This window comes from Phocoena phocoena, chromosome 6 (genome assembly GCF_963924675.1).
Source record: "Phocoena phocoena chromosome 6, mPhoPho1.1, whole genome shotgun sequence".
Taxonomy (NCBI): Eukaryota; Metazoa; Chordata; class Mammalia; order Artiodactyla; family Phocoenidae; genus Phocoena; species Phocoena phocoena.
The window spans coordinates 28,100,037-28,122,608 of record NC_089224.1 but is presented as its reverse complement, the minus strand read 5'-3'; the positions used below and the strand labels follow the sequence as shown (position 1 = coordinate 28,122,608).

The following is a 22,572-nucleotide window of genomic DNA, read 5'->3' as shown; positions in this document are numbered from 1 at the left end:
ACCCAGCAACTGTACAATAAAAGTTAGTTCCGGGCTTCCCTGGTGGCACAGTGGTTGAGAGTCCGCCTGCCGATGCAGGGGACACGGGTTCGTGCCCCGGTCCGGGAAGATCCCACATGCCACGGGGCAGCTGGGCCCGTGAGCCATGGCCGCTGAGCCTGCGCGTCCAGAGCCTGTACTCCGCAACGGGAGAGGCCACAACAGTGAGAGAGGCCTGCGTACCGCAAAAAAAAAAAAAAAAAGTTAGTTCCATTCCACATTCCCAGGAAGGAATGGCAGTTCTCATGTTTCTAGTTCCACCGTGGAAAAAAAACTACATATATCAAAATGTGTTTATTCATCATTCTACTCACAACTGTTATCAATCCAAGCTAAAAATGAAAATTTAAAACAGGGATCAACAAATTGGGAGGGCCCAAGAGATAAATCTAACCCATCTTTTATTTATGCAAATAGTTTTATTAGAACACAACTACACCGATTCATTTATATATGTATCATCTACAGCTGCTTTCATGGTACAGAGCTGAATAGCTGCAGCAGAGATGGTCTGGCCCACAAAGCCTAATTATTTGCTATCTGGTCGTTTACCAAATAAGCTTGCCAATTCCTATTAGAAAGCTTTGTCATTTCAGAAGACACATAGTATTTATTGCTAAGCACATACTTTTACTAGTATTATGTTACATTAGTGGACCACTGAATGATATGAAACCTTTATTAAGAAGTTTCTACCCATTGCCAACAGGAAGCACATGTGTATAGAAATGGACCTGTACTCTTAAGATCACTTTGTAATTCTATAGCATTTCTACACCTTCCATCATAGCTATATGTACTTTCCATCACATACCTTAATAGGAATTTTCTTGTCAAAATCAGGGAAGTGAATTAGTTTACTTAGCTTGGACACATATAGTATCATTATGGTAACTGTCATCTAAAGAAAAGGGAAGAGAAAAACTTCAGCAACATATCTGGAAAGACTATTTGAGGTACAAATACATCATCAAAAGAAAAGAGGTTCACCAAAAAATATATATATATCTGAAAAGTCCATTTTCTAGGTTCCAAAAAACCTATTATTCCTTGAAATATTAAAATTGTTTTTCTTGCCACCGTATAGATTGCACCAGAACTATAGGCAAAAAGTATAACATCAAATATAACGTATATACGATATCTCAAGGGGCTCAAGGAACGACAACAGTGGGAAAAAGGAACGGTGAGCCCAAAACTGACCAGAGTGACCACAGTCGGTGAGGCTGCTTGTTGATCCTAGACCATCCTTCCTATGTACTGAGCATATGGTCACCTTACCCCAGAAAGTAAGTGTGGGGATGAAAGGAAGGGGGAAGGGAGGCAAACTCCACACATAAACGTATTTTGTAAAGTATAATATTTCTATAACACAAAAGTCAAATTAAGAGGAAAACAAACTTTAAAAGGGATTTATTTTTCTCTCCAATCTAGCCGGTGTTGCAAAAACATCTCATTCAAATGCTATTAATCTGGATTACACCAGGTATATCAGAAATACTCCAGATTATTATTATAAAATAAAAAGTTTTAATATCATCTTTCTACACACATTTTAGAACTTACTTTTGACCACATTAGGATGCAAAAATTTAAGGTCTCCTTCAAAATGATTATCATCCTAAACCTTGAGCCTGAGTGTACAAACTTAATACTTATAATAGATTTATATAACACAAGCCCACCCTGAATTATAATTGTAGTCTGTATATATGACTTACTTTATAATTCTTACAGAAATTTACCAACACTCGTTTAAAATATTCTTCAATTCAGACTTTTAAAATTTGGTCTGCTGGCTTCTTCCCCCACAAATTGCAAATCATAAACGTTTTTACCTTAATTGAGTACAATCCAGTGAATTTATTTGTCTTGGGCATTACAAAGGGCACATTACCACATATTATTTATTGATCTTTTAAAGTACTTTTTAACATATTTTCACACTGAACCATAAAGATATAAATTTTTTGACCTTAAGGAAAGATATTGTTTCCTCATGATTTTTTTCTCCCTAAAATGATGTGCAAAGAGTACCTAATTAGCAAAACATTTAACTAGAATAATGTTTAATCATATAAATTCCAGATTCACAATTTAAAATTTAGTTAACAGATACAATTTTTATAATTTTAAGTTTTTCTCCTTATAGCCTAAAGGAAAACGAAAACAAAAAAACTTTGGTGCCTGTGTTACCACGTGCCTACTAGAAATCATCAGCATATGACCCAAAAAGTAAAAAAGCCACAAATTAATATTAACGGAAAATTTCAGAAACAGCCAAATGGGGTAAGTTTGAAAGTTTATCCAAGTTTGTCCTTACACTTGAGAACAAACATTGCAAACTTCAGGAAGGAAAGTGCAAACATGTTTTGTTTGGCCTGTAGAGAGTTTTATGAAAATATGAATCTGTTGCCACCATTTACAAATTAGGGGTTTGATGTAAAAATTAGATTTCCCTGATCCCTAGTGGGCCTCACCTCATCTCCCTAGCCTTTTTCTTCTCAGGCACAGTGGCTTAAACTGTGCGCACTCATCTGTTACCCAGCAGACCTTGGAGGCTTTCAGTCTGCTGCCCCCTTGCTTTAGAGTAATTAAATTCTATTAAGGAAGTTAAAATTAGTTGTTTTTTCCTACAAATACAACTGCTCCTAAATTGTAAAATGAAATAAGATGTGTGTCAATACTTCATGTTGTTTCACCAAAAGTACCATGGTCCTCTGCCAGCTGAACAAGTTCGTAAATCACAGTCTTAAAGAAAAGCACTTAAAATTTCATGATGTGTACTGACAAGTAATTAAGAGGGTAATTTTTTTTTTCACTTACCTGTCCAATTCCAAGAACAACTGGTGATGGGAAACTACAAAAAATATAGAATAACTAATATTAGCAACTGATAAAAAAGTTGAAGACAATATACAACACATAATGATAGGAGTTATTAAAAAGTCTTAGACTTTTTTTTCAGTCTTAGTGAAATTGTCAAATTTGTTCACTTTTCATTTGTTCATTTCTTTTCCATTTTTTAAACTGATCATTGCTAAACTTGGCAAACTTCTATTGCCCCTTGAGGCAGACTGTCATATTAACAAACAACACAATTCTATATGTAGAAAGCTAAAGTAATCTGGGGATAAATTACTAGAAATAATAAATAACTTTAGCAAGGTTACTGGATACAAGATGAGCACACGAAAAAAATCATTTCTATGTCTATATATCATAAAAACACAAAGAACATAAAATTTTAAAGGTATTCATTTACAATAGCACCCAAAAAACATCAAATAACACTAACTGGGTATTTTATGGTAATAAGGAATTATTTTTACTTTTTTAGGCATGAAATAATATTGGGGTGGTAGGTTTTTTTTTAACAAAAAAGTCCCTCTTATCTTTCAGAAATTCATATTGAAATGCATATGACAATACATTTTTAATTTGCTTCAAAATAATCTTGGGGGAGAGGCTGGGATTGAGAGGAGTGATATAAATTTAACAAGGTTGTTGAAACTGGATGATGGCTACATGGAGATTCATCATACGGTTTTCCTTTTTTCAAAATAATATACCCAGGTACAAATCTAATAAAAGATTTCCAAGAAATACCTCTACATAGAAAACTATATATCAATATTTAAAAAATTAAAGAAGCCCTAAATAAATTTCATGGATTAGAATCAATATTGCAGTGAACCATTATCCACAAACTGACCTATAAAATCAAATCTCTCTGTAAAAACACCAGCAAGTCTATTTTGTGGAAACTGACTGATCCTAAGACTGAATGCAAAGGCAAAAAGCAAACATGATCCAAGATAATCCTGAAGAAAAACAAAGTTGGAGGAATGACTACTGGATGCCAGGATTCTTGTTTTTTTTTTTTTTGGCTGCACCACACTGCATGCAGGGATCCTAGTTTCCCGACCAGGGACTGAACCTGTGCCCCGCAGTGGAAGCACAGAGCCCTAACCACTGGACCACCAGGGGAGTCCCCAGGATTCCATTTTAAAGTTACAATAAATGAGAGAGTGCGGTATTTGCACAATGATAGTCTAACAGGACAAAGCAAGAGAACACAGATGGGGACAGATACATAGCTTTATGGACAGATACATAGCTTTATGGAAACCTGATTCATGACAAAGATGACCATGCAAGCAGTAGGGAAATGGCCCTAGGTAACTGGAATCAGAATCTTAACCCCTACCTCATACCATACTTAACAAGGCAGCACATCACTTCACCGTGCTCACTCATTTTCCAGCCCTTCACTGGCTCCCAGTCATTCTCTCGGTCCACCAAAAAAGGGGGAATATCACCTAAAAAACCACCACCACCACCACCAACAGCAACACCTCAGCCCTCAATCTGTATGTCAAAGGGAAACATACCTATTTCAGATAGGGTAAGAAAAGAATAAAGAACCAACCTGCCTTATCAGAGAAAACTGAATGACTGTCTGGACCAGCACCACTGTGAGAATAAAATGAACTCTAATGGATGCCGGATGTGCCACCCAGACACCCTCTTCTGGACTGAAGCACTCATTCCCCAGTCGCTCAAGAGCAACCTCAGCTGAAGAAAGCTGCCTTGCCAATAGCACCCCCACTGCCTGAGAGCAGCCTGTGCAGGGGTATAAAAGCCAGGGGCTTTCACCCCAATTCAAGACAGCTCTGTAGAGCCCTTCTAGCTCCAGAGGGCCTGGGATCAGGCTTTGTTGTGATAAAGCACAGCCCAGCTTCTCCCTCTACCTAATCCTGCTTCCCTCACTCCCCAAAAGGAGTGGGTCCCAAGAGCTCCACCCAGTATACTTCCCCTGTATCTGAGAGTCTCCTTGCCCAGTAATACAACCTGCAACATGAAGCAAAATAATAAAACCACAATATAAACAAACAACAAAAGGCTTACAGAAGGAAGACAAATAGATCAGCCTAGAAGAGAATATAACACAGATTGAGAAGCCACCCTTTATAAGTGCTTCCAGCTACGGAACACCTTAATAAGAAGATATCGATAAAACAAGAGCTCAAAATTGAGATAACAAAGCAATCAAGTGAGATGAAAAGGGAACCTACAGATCTAAGGAAAGCAACTGAGGATCAAAATAACATAACTGGGGGCTTCCCTGGCGGCGCAGTGGTTGACAATCCGCCTGCCAATGCAGGGGACACGGGTTCGAGCCCTGGTCTGGGAGGATCCCACATACCACGGAGCAACTAGGCCCGTGAGCCACAACTACTGAGCCTGTGCGTCTGGAGCCTGTGCTCCGCAACAAGAGAGGCTGCGATAGTGAGAGGCCCGCGCACTGTGATGAAAAGTGGCCCCCGCTTGCCACACTAGAGAAAGCCCTCGCACAGAAACGAAGACCCAACACAGCAAAAATAAATAAATTAATTAACAAACTCCTACCCCCAACATCTTCTTTAAAAAACAACAACATAACTGGGGGAGGACCTTCAAGATGGTGGAGGAATAAGACGTGGAGATCACCTTCCTCCCCACAAATACATCAAAAATACATCTACATGCGGAACAACTCATACAGAACACCTACTGAACGCTGGCAGAAGACATCAGACTTCCCAAAAGGCAAGAAAATCCCCACGCCCCTGGGTAGGGCAAAAGAAAAAAGAAAAAACAGAGACAAAAGAATAGGGACGGGACCTGCACAAATGGGAGGGAGCTGTGAAGGAGGAAAAGTTTCCACACACTAGGAAGGCCCTTCACTGGTGGGGACAGGGGGTGGGGGTGGGGGTGGGGGGAAGCTTCACAGCCATGGAGGAGAGCGCAGCAACAGGGATGCAGAGGGCAAAGCGGAGAGATTCCTGCACAGAGGATCGGTGCCGACCAGCACTCACCAGCCCAAGAGGCTTGTCTGCTCACCTGCAGGGGCGGGTGGGGGCTGAGAGCTGAGGCTCAGGATTCGGAGCTTAGATCGCAGGGAGAGGACTGGGGTTGGCTGCGTGAACAAAACCTGAAGGGGGCTAGTGCACCACGGCTAGCCAGGAGGGAGTCCGAGAAAAAGGCTGGACTTGCCCAAGAGGCAAGAGACTATTGTTTCCGGGTACGGGAGAAGAGAGGATTCCCCCCCTGTCTGCCCACAGAGGGCAGAGCACCGCCTAAACAAGCTCCAGAGAAAGGCGCAAGCCACAGCTATCAACGTGGACACCTGACACGGGCATGAAACGCTAACGCTGCTACTGCAGCCACCAAGAAGGCTGTGTGCAAGCACAGGTCACTATCCACACCTCGCCTCCCGGGAGCCTGTGCAGCGCACCACTGCCAGAGTAGTTACAATGTCACGTTGTTACAACGTCACGCTGTTACAATGTCAAGCCGGCCTCTGCCGCTTCAGGCTCACGCCACGTTCCATACCCCTCCCTCCCAACAACGTGAGTGAGCCAGAGGCCCCTAATCAGCCGCTCCTTTAACCCCCTCCTGTCTGAGGGAAGAAAAGACGCCCTCAGACGACCTCTACGCAGAGGCGGGGCCAAATCCAAAGCTGAACCCCAGGAGCTGTGCAAACAAAGAAGAGAAAGGGAAATCTCTCCCAGCAGCCTCAGGAGCAGCAGATTAAATCTCCATAATCAACTTGATGTACCCTGCATCTCTGGAATACCTGAATAGACAACGAATCATCACAAAATTGAGGTGGTGGACTTTAGGAGCAACTGTACACTTGGGGTTTGCTGTATGCGAATGACTAATTTCTGATTTTTATGATTATCTTAATTTAGTTTTTAATGCTTGTTATAATTGGTGGATTTGTTTATTGGTTTGGTTGCTCTCTTTTTTTATTACCTTCTTAATTTTAATAATTTTTTATTTTAATAACTTTATTAATTTTATTTTTTTCTTGATTGCTTGCTTTTTTTCCCTCCCTTTTCTTCTGAGCCATGTGGCTGACACTTGGTACTACAGCCAGGTGTCAGGACTGAGCCTCTGAGGTGGGAGAGCCAAGTTCAGGACATTGACCCACCAGAGATCTCCTGGCCCCACATAATATCAATGGGTGAGAGCTCTCCCAGAGATCTCCATCTCAACGCAAAGACCCAGTTCCACTCAACGACTAGCAAGCTCCAGTGCTGGACACCCCATGCCAAACAACTAGCAAGTCATGAACACAACCCTACCCATTAGCAGAGAGGCTGCCTAAAATCATACTAAGTTCACAGATACCCCAAAACACACCACCAAACGTGGTCCTGCCCACCAGAAAGACAAAATCCAGCCTCATCCACCAGAACACAGGCACCAGTCCCCTTCACAAGGAAGCCTCAAGGAGCCACTGAACCAACCTTACCCACTGGGGGCAGACGCCAAAAACTACAGAAACTACGAAACTGCAGCCTGCAAAAAGGAGACACCAAACGCAGTAAGTTAAGCAAAATGAGAAGACAGAGAAATAGGCAGCAGATGAAGGACCGAAGTAAAAATCCACAAGACCAAACAAAGGAAGACGAAATAGGCAGTCTACCTGAAAGAGAATTCAGAGTAATGATAGTAAAGATGATCGAAAATCTTGGAAACAGAACGGAAAAAATACAAGAAACGTTTAATAAGGACCTAGAAGAAGTAAAGAGCAAACAAACAATAATGAACAACACAATAAATGAAATTAAAAATACTCTAAAAGGAATCAATAGCACAATAAGTGAGGCAGAAGAATGGATAAGTGACCTGGAAGATAAGACAGTGGAAATAACTACCACAGAGCAGAATAAAGAAAAAAGAATGAAAAGAATTGAGAACAGTCTCAGAGACCTCGGGGACAACATTAAATGCACCAACATTCAAATTATAGGGGACCCAGGAGAAGAAGAGAAAAAGAAAGGGACTGAGAAAATATTTTGAAGAGATTATAGTTGAAAACTTCCTTAGTATGGGAAAGGAAAGAGTCAATCAAGTCCAGGAAGTTCAGAGAGTCCCATACAGAATAAATCCAAGGAGAAACATGCCAAGACACATATTAATCAAACTATCAAAAATTAAATACAAAGAAAAATATTAAAAGCAGCAAGGGAAAAGCAACAAATAACATACAAGGGAATCCCCAGAAGGTTAACAGCTGATCGTTCAGCAGAAACTCTGCAAGCCAGAAGGGAGTGGCAGGACATATTTAAAGTGATGAAAGGGAAAAATCTATAACCAAGATTCCTCTACCCGGCAAGGATCTCATTCAGATTCAATGGAGAAATTAAAACCTTTACAGACAAGCAAAAGCTAAGAGAATCCATCACCACCAAACCAGCTTTACAACAAATGCTAAAGGAACTTCTCTAGGCAGGAAACACAAGAGAAGGGAAAGACCTAAAAAAACAAACCCAAAACAATTAAGAAAATGGTAATGGGAAAATATATACTGATAATTACCTTAAATGTAAATGGATTAAATGCTCCAACCAAAAGACATAGACCATCTGAACGGATACAAAATCAAGATCCATATATATGCTGTCTACAAGAGACCCACTTCAGACCTAGGGACACACACAGACTGAAAGTGAGGGGATGGAAAAAGATATTCCATGTGAATGGAAATCAAAAGAAAGGTGAAGTAGCAATATTCATATCAGATAAAATAGACTTTAAAATAAAGACTGTTACAAGACACAAGGAAGGACACTACAAAATGATCAAGGGATAGATCCAAGAAAATATAACAATTGTAAATATTTATGCACCCAACATAGGAGCACCTCAATACATAAGGCAAATGCTAACAGCCATAAAAGGGGAAATCGACAGTAACACAATAATAGTAGGGGACTTTAACACCCTACTTTCACCAATGGACAGATCATCCAAAATGAAAATAAAAACGGAAACACAAACTTTAAAAGACACAGTAGACCAGATGGACTTAATTGATATTTATAGGACATTCCATCCAAAAACAACAGAATACACTTTCTTCTCAAGAGCACATGCAACATTCTCCAGGATAGATCATATCTTGGCTCACAAATCAAGCCTTGGTAAATTTAGGAAAACTGAAATCGTATCTAGTGTCTTTTCTGACCACAACGCTGTGAGACTACGTATCAATTACAGGAAAAAATCTGTAAAATATACAAACACATGGAGGCTAACAATACACTACTAAATAACCAGGAGATCAATGAAGAAATCAAGAAGAAATCAAAAAATATCTAGAAACAAGTGACAATGAAAACACGGCGACACAAAACCTACGGGATGCCGCAAAAGCAGTTCTAAGAGGGGAGTTTATAGCAATACAATCCTACCTCAAGAGACAAGAAACATCTCAAATAAACAACCTAATTTTACACCTAAAGCAATTAGAGAAAGAAGAACAAAAAAAACCCAAAGTTAGCGAAAAGAAAGAAAACGTAAAGATCAGATCAGAAATGGATGAAAAAGAAATGAAGGAAATAATAGCAAAGATCAATGAAACTACAAGCTGGTTCTTTGAGTAGATAAAGAAAATTGATAAACCATTAGCCAGATTCATCAAGAAAAACAGGGAGAAGACTCAATAGAATTAGAAATGAAAAAGGAAAGTAACAACTGACACTGCAGAAATACAAAGGATCATGGGAGATTAGTACAAGAAACTATATGCCAATAAAATGGAAAACCTAGAAGAAATGGACAAATTCTTAGAAAAGCACAACCTTCTGAAACTGAATCAGGAAGAAACAGTAAATATAAACAGACCAATCACAAGCACTGAAATTGAAACTGTGATTAAAAATCTTCCAACAAACAAAAGCCCAGGACCAGAAGCCTTCACAGGTAAATTCTATCAAACATTTAGGGAAGAGCTAACACCTATCCTTCTCAAACTCTTCTAAAATATAGCAGAGGGAGGAACACTCCCAAACTCATACTACAAGGCCACCATTACCCTGATACCAAAACCAGACAAAGATGTCACAAAGAAAGGAAACTACAGGCCAATATCACTGATGAGATAGATGCAAAAATCCTCAACAAAATACTAGCAAACAGAATCCAACAGCACATTAAAAGGATGATCAAGTGGGGTTTATCCCAGGAACGCAAGGATTCTTCAATATACACAAATCAATCAATGTGATACACACCATAGTAACAAACTGAAGGTAAAAACCATATGATAATCTGAATAGATGGAGAAAAAGCTTTCGGCAAAAATGCAACACCCATTTATGATAAAAACCCTCCAGAAAGTAGGCACAGAGGGAACTTACCTCAACATAATAAAGGCCATATATGACAAACCCACTGCCAACGTCGTTCTCAATGCTGAAAAAGTGAAACCATTTCCTCTAAGATCAGGAACAAGACACGATTGCCCACTCTCACCACTATTATTCAACATAGTTTTGGAAGTTTCAGCCACAGCAATCAGAGAAGAAAAAGGAATCCAAATCAGAAAGGAGGAAGCAAAGCTGTCACTGTTTGCAGATGACATGATATTATATGTAGAGAATCCTAAAGATGCTACCAGAAAACTACCTGAGCTAATCAATGAGCTTGGTAAAGTAGCAGGATACAAAATTAATGCACAGAAATCTCTTGCCTTCCTATACACTGATGATGAAAACATCTGAAAGAGAAATTAAGGAAACACTTCCATTCACCATTGCAACAAAAAGAATAAAATACCTAGGAATAAACCTACCTAGGGAGACAAAGACCTGTACGCAGAAAAGTATAAGACACTGATAAAAGAAATTTAAAATGGTACAAACAGAGGGAGAGATATACCATGTTCTTGGATTGGAAGAATCAACATTGTGAAAGTGACTATACTCCCCAAAGCAATCTACAGATTCAATGCAATCCCTATCAAACTACCACTGGCATTTTGCACAGAACTAGAACAAAAAATTTCATAATTTGTATGGAAACACCAAAGACCCCAAATAACATGAGCAATCTTGAGAAAGAAAAATAGAGATGGAGGAATCAGGCTCCTGAACCTCAGACTATACTACAAAGCTACAGTAATCAAGACAGTATGGTACTGGCACAAAAACAAAAATATAGATCAATGGAACAGGATAGAAAGCCCAGAGATAAACCCATGCACATATGTTCACCGTATCTTTGATAAAGGAGGCAAGAATATACAATGGAGAAAAAGCAGCCTCTTCAATAAGTGGTGCTGGGAAAACTGGACAGCCTCTTGTAAACGAATGAAATTAGAATACTCCCTAACACCATACACAAGAATAAACTCAAAATGGATTAAAGACCTAAATGTAAGGCCAGACACTATAAAACTCTTAGAGAAAAACATAGGCAGAACACTCTACGACATAAATCACAGCAAGATCCTTTTTGACCCACCTCCTAGAGAAATGGAAATAAAACCAAAAATAAATAGATGGGACCTAATGAAACTTAAAAGCTTTTGCACAGCAATGAAACCATAAACAATACGAAAAGACAACCCTCAGAATGGGAGAAAATATTTGCAAATGAAGCAACTGACAAAGGATTAATCTCCAGAATATACAAGAAGCTCATGCAGCTCAATATCAAAAAAAACCCCAATCCATAAATGGGCAGAAGACATAAAGAGACATTTCTCCAAAGAAGATATACAGATTGCCAACAAACACACGAAAGGATGCTCAACATCACTAATCATTGGAGAAATGCAAATCAAAACTACAATGAGATATCATCTCACACCGGTCAGAATGGCCACCATCAAAAAATCTACAAATAAATGCTGGAGTGGGTGTGGAGAAAAGGGATCCCTCTTGCACTGTTGGTAGGAATGTAAATTCATACAGCCACTATGGAGAACAGTATAGCGTTTCCTTAAAAAACTAAAAATAGAACTACCATACAACCCAGCAATCCCACTACTGGGCCTGTACCCTGAGAATTCCATAATTCAAAAAGAGTCATGTACCACAATGTTCATTGCAGCAGTATTTACTATAGCCAGGACATAGAAGCAACCTAAGTGTCCATCAACAGATGAATGGATAAAGAAGATGTGGCTTATATATATATATATATATATATATATATATATATATACAATATACAATATATACAATACAATATATACAATACAATATATATATACAATATATATATACAATACAATATATATACTATATATATATATACACAATGTATATATATACAATGTATATACAATACAGTGGCTCATACATACAATGGCTCATATATACAATATATACTCAGCCATAAAAAGAAATGAAATTGAGTTATTTGTAGTGAGGTGGATGGACCTAGAGCCTGTCATACAGAGTGAAGTAAGTCAGACAGAGAAAAACAAATACCATATGCTAACACATATATATGGAATCTAAAAAAAATAAAAAAGGTTCTGATGAACCTAGGGGCAGGACAGGAATAAAGATGCAGATGTAGAGAATGGACTTGAGGACATGGGGGGCAGGGAGGGTAAGCTGGGACGAAGTGATAGAGTAGCATTGACATATATACACTAGCAAATGTAAAATAGATAGCTAGTGGGAAGCAGCTGAATAGCACAGGGAGATCAGCTCAGTGCTTTGTGACCACCTAGATGGGTGGGATAGGGAGTGTGGGAGGGAGATGCAAGAGGGTGGGGATATGGGGATATATGTATACATATAGCTGATTCACTTTTTTATACAGCAGAAACTAACATAACATTGTAAGGCAATTATACTCCAATAAAGATGTAAGAAAAAACACACATAACTGCCACATGAACCATTTAGAAACAACACAGAACTAAATGGCAACTGCTTTAAACTGAATTACCAAGATGAGGTAATCACAGTGAATGAGTAGGGAAAAGACAAACTCTCAAACATAAACAGATATAGAAGGTAGATACCAGCAGAGAGGGCTAATTGCTGTGCTGTGTTCTCAGTAAAGAGAGAAAATGATTAAAAGATTAAAGGCAAATTTGTTTCCTTGACATGGGGAGAATAAGTAAACTCTCCAGATCTAAAAGCAGACTTGTTGCAGAAAAAGCTGTTAAGAATATTCAACACGATTAATACAGCAGCCATGAACTCTCCATAAAAATACTACCAGGCATCAGAATCAACCAATTAGGAATCAAATCAAAATAATGAACTCTGGAATGGAGACACTGTGATAAAAGGGTGCTGACTACTGTATCCATTTAATATGGAACAGATTCAAACAACTGTGGGATTATAATTACACAACAGGATGCTACACTGTAAAAGAAGACATGGAGGGGAGGAACCATGGGAAGAAGTATGCAAATGTCATCATTCAAAACAGAGAAGCCATATATACCATCAGAAATTGAAAAATATATATATTTGAAAGTCAACAATTCTTTTTGTTGAACTCTAATTTCTCTTTTCTCCATTCAATTCAGTTAAACTACATTTCATACGTACATGCAACTTGCAGTCCTCACCTTAAGTAAGCCTTCAAACACAGCCAGCATGACTAACGGTAGCACAATCCCTCATATGATGCAAGCTGAAGTTTACAGGGTCAGCTATAAAGTGGTCTTGCCAAAAAATGTTTAATCTGAATGTAATCAAGCCTTTAGATCTAACTTTCAGTTTAAAAAACAGAGAGTAAGTTAAGTGAGACTTCAAAAAATAAATCAGACAACCGATAATATGGGACACTTTACAACACACCTGGCCCAGGCTTTTCAAATTCAGTATCAGGGGAAAGAGGTGGAACGGGGGACTTTTCTAGATTAAAATAAACTAAAAAGACATAACTGTATGCGTTGCATGAATTTTGATTGGATCTTGATTCAAATGTTTAAAACAACCATAAAAACATCTTGGGGAATAATTGGAATGATTATAGATTTGGTATTAGATTATTTTAAGAAATTACTGTTAAATTTGTTAAGAACAAAAATGATACTATGTAGGAGAATATCCATATTTCAGGAGAGGCATGTTGAAATATCTGAGTGTAGTGTCATGATGTATGCAGCTTATATTCAATGGTTCAGGGGAAAATGCAAATATAGCAAAATGTTAATTACTGAACCTTCGTGGTATGTGTATGGGTGTTCATTGTACTTTGCTTTCCACTTTTCTGTGTGCTTGAAACTTTTCATAATAAAAAGTGGTGGAGGGACTTAGGTGATCCTCAAAAAATTAAATAATTAAATGAAAGCCCCCCCCCACTCCATTTCCCACTCCTTTTTGGATTAAAGAAAACAATTTATAAAGAAATGAGTAAATAAGTAGCATCTATAATATATACTTTATATAAAAAGTAATTCAGTCTATTAATCTTTCTCCAATCCATCCATCTATCTAAAAAGATGTCTGAAGTTATTGCCTAATGTCAATTTAGTAATATTTTAAATTTTACCCTAATATTTTTCTTTTGTTTGAATTCTTTATAATGATCACACAGAATGACTTTTCTTCAAAAAAAATTTCAAAATATTGATTCTAGGTAGTGGGAATATGCAATATTATTACTGTCTTCTTTGTACATTTCTGTATTTAAATAACTCCCAATTTTAACTGAATTATTTTAGGAGTGAATGCAAGGAAGTAAAGACAGTATGTGTGCACAACTCTTTGAAGAGTCGGACTCTGAAAGGAACAGAGAAATGAGCACCCATGTGGATCAAGGGAGGGTTATTTTTGCTTGAGAAACCTAAACATGTTTTAAGCCGGTAGAGAGAGCTTGCTGACGCAGAATAGAGGAGGATGATGAAAGGAGCCGGGAGAAGGGGACATCCAGAAGTGGGGAGCTGGACCTTCCACAGGAACAAGATGCTCCCTCCATCATAGCAGAAAGGGGACATCATCTGACGGTTTCAGTTTCCTCAATGAAGTATCAGAGGAGAGTGGAGGATGGGGGTGTGGGAGGTTTCAGGGTAAAAGAGAAAGTGGGAAGGAGTCATTTCTGTGACAAGGAAAGCAATCCCCCAGAAGAAACTAGCAGGTGGTACTAGAGCCGATTGAGGCTTGTGATCATCAATTCAACATCAGCCCAGCCAGTCCGGAAGTGTTTTTTCTCCCAGGACAGTCGGAGCTGCTCAATGCTGAAGGAAGGATGCAGAAGGTAGGCTGTGCAGGACAAGTACCAGCCAAGACGGGAGCTGGAAAGGAGCCTTGTGGCTTCCAGCGCAGGGGCCCTCCTGCTGGACCAGGAGGGAAGGGATGCCTGAAGGGTGATGTGGCAGAAATGAGCTGGGTTGCAGCGCAGAGCGTGGACATCCTGCACAGGGACTGGAGTGGCTGGCAGGGTCACAGTGAGCACATGGCCCTAGGAGTGACCACGGGATGTGGGACAAGGCGGGCTGTGATGGTTCAGCGTGCGTATCCCAAAGTCCTGAAGGCTTATGCGAGTCTGGGTGGAGAGGAATACCAGGACTCCACTAAATGAGCCACAGAAGCTCAGGAGCCATTACAGAGAGGACAGAAAGTGAGTGCTGAGTCTGGACTCTCCACAGAGCAGGGGCAGTGGGAAGCTACGAGGACTCAACCCCACCTCCTGGCCACACCTGGGGTGTGACCAGGATCCAGCTCCTTTCCAGGGGTCAAATGGAACAGCATCTTCGGGAGAGAGCCGGTTTTCATCAGAGTAAGAGAAAATTAGGGTTGTTTTTGTTCTTTAATATAGACTTCCAGCACCCACCGCTGGAGACTCGGATTCAATAGCTTTAAAAAAAAAAAAAAAAACTCTCCAAGTGATTCACATTACCAAGCAAGTTTGGAAACCACTGTGTGAAATGATCCTAAAGCCTTCGATTGCATAAAAGTAGACACACAGCAAATATGGAGCAAATACTTGTTGAGTTGAATACAGCTAAGTTTATATTTTTTATTAAGCATCATTAGTAAATCTTCACATGTCATAGAGAACAGTATTAAAATAGCAACAAGGGCTTCCCTGGTGGCGCAGTGGTTGAGAGTGCGCCTGCCGATGCAGGGGACACGGGTTCGTGCCCCGGTCCGGGAAGATCCCACATGCCACGAAGCGGCTAGGTCCGTGAGCCATGGCGGCTGAGCCTGCGCGTCCGGAGCCTGTGCTCCGCAACCGGAGAGGCCACAACAGTGAGAGGCCTGCGTGCCACAAAAAAAAAAAAAAAGCAACAAAAATAACAACTCCAGACTGCCTGCACAACCCTCATGAATGTGATTCCGAAGAACCACTAGTGTCACCAAGTGGCCACAGATTCGTGCTTCTCCGTCTCACCCCAACAGGGTCTGACAGTCCAAGTCCTTCAAAGGCTCTCTCTGTCCAGCCAGGTAAATTTAGCATCTCAACGACCTAAAACTAACAAATAACTAAGACCACCCATCAGTCTTGTACCCCAACCAGACACAATCTACTCAAACTGTAAGAGAAAAAAACATCCCCTGAGCTATGTTCCCGTAATCCTGCAAATTAGGTGACTACAGAAAGGTCCTTGCTTCTATCCTACAACACAACATTCTGTCCTCAAACAGCTAATGTTTGGATCAGATTTCTATGGCTTATTGTTATAACCAAATCACCCCAACCCTCTTCCCCTCAAAAACGTGCTCCTAAAATATTTTGAAATGAGAGAATAAACAATGTTTTTTGAACAGGGCCCTCCAACTCTATATTACATTACGGAAATATGAAATATTTGCTTATAAGGTTATAAGGGGCTTTGCCTTTCTGAGATAAAAACTCAATTTCCTCCTTCAATCATGGAACTCAAAATTTTAAAGATGAAAAGGCTAGAGCATGAGATGTCTCATATAAATTCTTTCTGGTCGGACACTATCCTTCATCTTCCCAGCACTTAACCAGTGTTTATTGGTCCTGCTTCCAACAAGAAGGCACATGTTTTTGGAGGCACTGACTGCCGTGGTCAGTGAGCACACTACTTAGTCAAGAGCAGAAAGCAGAGACTTATCTTCAAACTTCAACTGACATAACTGTCAACGCTCCCCAAAAGCCTATAATAGCATTCTCTTGTTTTTTACGGTAGGTGCTTAAGTTTTCTTTTTCTTTCATTTGCTTGCATTGTATATTAAATGATCCATGTTTATGTATCTATTCATTCTAATTTCTTTGAGGGAGGGTTTCTGTTCCCCATGGACACCAGCAAGCATGCTGCAACACACGAAAAGACCTTGTAAAGAATATCAATAGCCCTAGGAACACCAGAAACTATCCCAAATCCATCCCTTCCCTCCATATCCACTGCTACCCTCCACCCCAGTCCAAGCCACCACTTAAAATTATCTAGAATATTACAATCGATTCCTGGCTCCAATACCATCAGTTTTTCACCCACCCAAGAGCCAAAGAAATCTTGTTAATCATACAAATGATGCCATGTCCCTACCCATGCTAAAACCTTCCAAGGGACTTCCAATTGCATTTAGACTAAAATGAAAACTATTTATCACGGTCTCTCTACCTCCACCCTGGTCCCCCAATATCTGCTCTCAACACAGCAGCTACAGGGAGTTAGATCATGTTATTCCTTTGCTTGATACCTTCCAGAAGCTCCCTCAGAGCTTCCGCAGTGGCCACAAAGGCCCTACACAATCTAGAAATCCATTACCCTGGGACCGTATCTAGTACCATTCCCACCTAAACTCCTTACTCTTCCATGCTGGAATGTTCTTCCCCCATCTCCCTCACATTATTCATCCCTTGGTTCAACTGTCACCTTCTTAATGAGACTTCACTGATCACGCTGAGACTGAAAACTCTTCCCCATGCCCATAGTCCCTAATTCCCTTTCCTTATTTTTTTCTCCTGACCACACAGCTGCATCTGACTTAATATAAATTCTACCAGTTTATTTACTGATCCACTAGAAGGCTCCGGGTATGCTCCAGGAATATGGATGGATGCTTCACGACATATGGAATTTTGATCTGCTTTGTTCACTTCTGTATCGCAAATGCCTAGAACAGTGCCTGGCATATAACAGGTGCTTAGTGAATATTATTGAAGGAATGAAGGAAGTGATTCTGCCCTCCCTGCCTACCTCCACGTTGTCTTTCCTACCTTCTACCACTTGCTCATTCTAGCCAGAATGACATTCTCTCTGTTCCTCCAGCAGGCGAAGCTCATGCCCACTTCAGCACTTTTTCTTCTGTGTGTAATGCTCTAACCCCAACCATTCCACCCCAGGCACTCTCCTAGCATACCTGAAATCACCTTGCTTATTCATGAGCCCACCTGTTTATCTTCTGTCTCTACCGCTGATATGGAATCTCCACAGCAGGAGCTTTGCGTTTTTCACAGCTGCTTCCCTGGTGCCAGTGATGGGCTTGGCACATAGTAGGTGCTTGGTAAATATCTGTTAGAGGTGGAACCAGCCAAGCTCATGTAGGTCTCAGCTTTTGCAAGTATAAAATAAAAAGAAGATACTCTGACAGTCTCTTTGGGCTGAAGATACTCTAAGGTCTCTTTGGACTCTTTATAAAATTCTGATTTTACATTCTTGCAGCACAGTATAGTTTACAAGAAGCCCTCACTTCTGACAGCTCGCACAGAGATCTGGGAGGTAATTCACAGAGTTTTAATTATCCGGCTTTTGCATCTGAAAAAACGACTCTGAGGCTGGCCTAAGAGGCACAGCTATTAAATGGTGGAGCTGGGTCTAAATTCACAGCTCTTTCAATGTCAATACAACGAAAGGAGAATTAAACAGGATTTTCTAGTCTTTACAAATAGGTTCAAGGAACTACAAATTTGCTGGTTTACTGCACATTCATCCAAAAAAGTATAGAATAGGAATTTTTAATTGTTTTCCCCATTTTTCCATGAACATGCTGATAATCTGAGAGTGAATGGTCAAACAATGCGAATAAACTTATCCACTCAGGACTTTTCTGATGGTTGAACATCTTGATTTGTATAAAGAACAGTCACATTTGAAGAACACATTCAGATCACTTGCTCCAGCTCACCGGCACTTGTGAAAGCACTGGGAGGTAGCTCTACAAGCACAGCTGCGAGGAATGTCCGACAGCAGTAAGTGGCGGTGAGGTGTGCCCGCACTCACTGAGCGTAGAATGACTTTGCTAGGTTGTGGTTTGGTTTTCAGAACACTCTGAAGGTCCCGACCCTGTGAAAACGTGGTCCATGTGCCGAGCACACAGCCGCCCACATTGGCACGGGAGTCAGCAGTGAGGCTCCCCGCTCGCTGTTCCCGCCCGCCCAAGGTGCACCGAGGGCAGGGGCAGCCCCGCCGCTCTCCCCCACCCGGGGACCTCGGGGGTCGGGGCAGCTCCCGCCGGACAGCGCGGAGCCGTAACGGGAAAGTCCCGGGACAGGTCGCCGCGGAGCAGCCGGGGGCCTCCGCGGACTCCGCCCGGACCTCTGGCGCCCGCCTCACCGGTAGGTGGTCAGCAGCGCCTTGTTAACCAGCACGAGGAGGAAGGAGCAGGTCCCGTAGAAGAGTGCAGACAGTAGCTTGGCCGCCCGGGAGGGCAGCCGCGCGGAGGCGTGGTCCATACCCGCACCCTCGGCCTCGCGGCCTGCCGTCATGTCCCGCAGCTGCCAGTCTCGGCCGCACTCCGGCCTGCGCTGCCCCAGTTCCGTCCCCGTCCCCGCCCCCGCCCCCGGCCGGCGCTGGAGAGGGCGCGGCCGAAACAGGAAGGGCCACGGCGGGAACCGTGCAAGCCCGAGAGCCCTGCCGGGCGCCCCACGCTGCCGGCGCGGGAGGAGCGGGTTCGGCTGCAGTTCTTCTTCAAAAGCACCACTCTCTGTGTCTAAAAGGAGAACAGAGACGGGTTTGGGAGAGTTTAAAGACCCTACCTTCCTCCAAACTGCTGCCTTGGTGAGAAGCGTTAAGACTTAGGGTTTGTTTTGCTTCCTTTTTTTCCAATATTTTAAACTGACAATTTACATACAATGAAATGCAGATTTTACGAGTCCACAGTCGATGTTTTGACAAATGCATACACCCGTGTAACCACCCAAGTCAAAACATAGAACATTTCCATCACCCCAAAAAGTGCCCTTTGTGTCCCACTGGTCGACCCCCCCCATTTCATTCTGATTTCTATTACCCTAGGTTAGATTTGCCTTTTCAGAAAATTCGTATAAATGAGCATGTACTCTTTCAAGGCTCTTTTCGCTTTTATTATTTTTGTGACTCACCCATGTTCGAGTCTTTTCATTGTTGAGTAGTACCACAATTTGTTTATCCATTCACTAGGTAGGTGGTGGGCATGTTTGGTTGTTTCCACTTTAGGGCTATTACCAAAAAAATGCTTCCATGAACATTCGTGTACAAGTTTTTTTGTGTGAACGTATATTTTCATTTATCTTCGGGAAATACCTAGGAGTGGAATGGCTAGGGGTATAGTGGGTGCAAAGTCTCCAGGCTTTTCTTGCCTCTGGGTGCTTTAAGGCAGGTTCTCCCCCTACCCATTTCTTTTCTACATGGGTGCATCTAAACATCAGGTTATTGTTCATGTTAACTGAAGGAGGGCCTCCCAGAACTGCCTACTCTGACCAGTCTACCTGGTCTAGCATTTTTTCAATTAAATGTCCCATATTTTCATTCTAAATAATTAATTTTAAACATCTGAAATTTCAACTTTTTAGAAAAGCTAAAGATTTCAAGTTAAATAGATATTTGAGCCTAACTATATCGATGCCATGCAATGGTTTTCTTTTGGAGTCACTGAACAACCAAAAACATTTTCAGTACTGATAAGAACTAAAGCAGAACTTCTGACAAATAACTAGCACAAAAAGAGCCAGAAAGGAAGAGTCTACATTACCCAAAACAGGAAAGGAACAAACACACATAAGACTGTTTAAAATAGAAAATAAATTCATATTCAAGTTGAACCCAAAAATCTGAACTTGGAAGTCATTTTGGTTAATTGCCTCAAAAAGATCAACTATGTTTCCAGTGAGTCTCCAAATAAGGTTTGGCTGCAAAACAGTCCTGCTTCCCCCCCCCACCACACCACACCCCACCCCACACACACATGCTACACAGCATGCAGGATCTTAGATCCCAGACCAGGGATCAACCAGAGCCCCCTGCATTGGAAGCTCGGAGTCTTAACCACTGGACCACCAGGGAAGTCTAAGACTATTTTAAAGTCACTTTTAAAGACAGCCTTAACCATATTTGCATTTAATTTGCTTCTATATACATACTTCCAGGAATTTAAGTCACTGTCAAAATCTCATCCTTACTTTGTTTAAACCACAACTCACACTCAAGAGTTGCTTGTGAAATTCTTTTGTACAAAGCCTGGACAGGCTGAACCTTGCCATTGCAAGTAAACAACTAAAGATCTACCAAAAATAACTAATAAAAAAATTAAATTTGCTTGACTCAGAAAAGTAATCAGGCCCTGAGTGGATTCTATGGGTTTGACCCCAGATTCAACACATCCTGGAGCTGGCAATAGTTTAATACTTTTTTAACACTGTAATAATGAAACAGATGAGGAAGTTAAATGAATATCTATATTCTAAAAGACCATAATTTTAATGTAAGAAAAAGGAATTCACATGATGGTTCTAACTATGCTAAAATGATGCCTCGAATGAGACTGGAATGAAATATAAAATGCACCAAAATAATAATGATGGGAGAATGTATGGCTATAGTTGACATTTCTTTCCATCTTTAGATTTTTATATTATGGCTATTATATTTTTAAAAAGAAAAACAAATTGTAAAGGGTTTAAGAATGAACATGTACTTTAAACTGTAAATTAAAATAAGTTTTTATTCAAAGCATTTTTTAAAATTACAGCATGTTTATTCTTATGCTGTTAACTCTGCCAAACTACAACTTAGCCATATGAAGCATAAAACACTTCAAAAATCTGAATGTAAACCACATTTTTAAAACAAAAAGCAGTGTTAACACACCTCAAATTTTAGATGCCAATGTATTTTGTCCAAGTATACAGCTTATATCAAAAAAAGAACATTTTAAATATTTCTATAGTAAATAGTTGTAATAATTTCTTAAAACTTCCAATTATACAAATGAAAAGTTTGTGAATATAACTATTATAGTTGGCAAAAGCTGACAGGATAAACAAACAAAAACTCTTACTTTTGAAGGCCTTAAATTTTATTATCTGTGAACTGGCAAGTATTTGTATTTTTTAAATTCTTACTGCACTTCCTTCTTTAGGTAAGTTCATCAAATTTTAAATTTCCCAAGACTGACGATGCTTTTTATAATTCATTAAGTCATATTTGAGGGAAAAATTCTAGAGAAAAATGTTGAAACCTAAACCAAGAAAATTCAGATACTATAGTCTCTCTTACTTGCTCATAAGTGCTCCAAGTTAAAATTCTATATACCAGATTACAAACAAAATTCTTAAACCATTACAAATATAAATTCTCTTATTACAAAAAAAAAATCCCTCAAGATTTGTAATTTACTGTACAGAGGAATTACATTTTTAAAGTATGTCCTCATCATACACATTATTTGTTACTATCATCTTTCATACTTTTGCTCCATTTCAAGACATTTACATACTTCCCCTTCCCCGTGGCTACATATTTTAAACTATCTGTGTACTGCAACACATTGGGATTTTGAGATAAAGAAGCCTACATTTTAGGTAATGTTTAAACTACAT

The 22,572-nt window shown here is 40.2% G+C and overlaps 1 protein-coding gene across 2 annotated transcripts in view; it reads right to left on the bottom strand.

Annotated features, from left to right (window-relative positions):
• SLC35D2 (solute carrier family 35 member D2) overlaps positions 1–19,504 on the bottom strand; it is a 53,772-nt gene extending 34,268 nt beyond the window's left edge. The window contains exons 1-3 of one of the 2 annotated variants that reach the window (XM_065879021.1): positions 19,331–19,504; positions 2,866–2,899; positions 854–940 (exon numbers count right to left, since the gene is read on the bottom strand). In XM_065879021.1, the coding sequence (XP_065735093.1) occupies positions 854–940; positions 2,866–2,899; positions 19,331–19,482 (273 nt within the window). In that variant the 5' untranslated portion in view covers positions 19,483–19,504. The remainder of the gene's footprint in view (positions 1–853; positions 941–2,865; positions 2,900–19,330) is intronic. The other variant, XM_065879020.1, reaches the window with a different exon arrangement.
• Between the last annotated feature and the right edge of the window lie 3,068 nt (positions 19,505–22,572).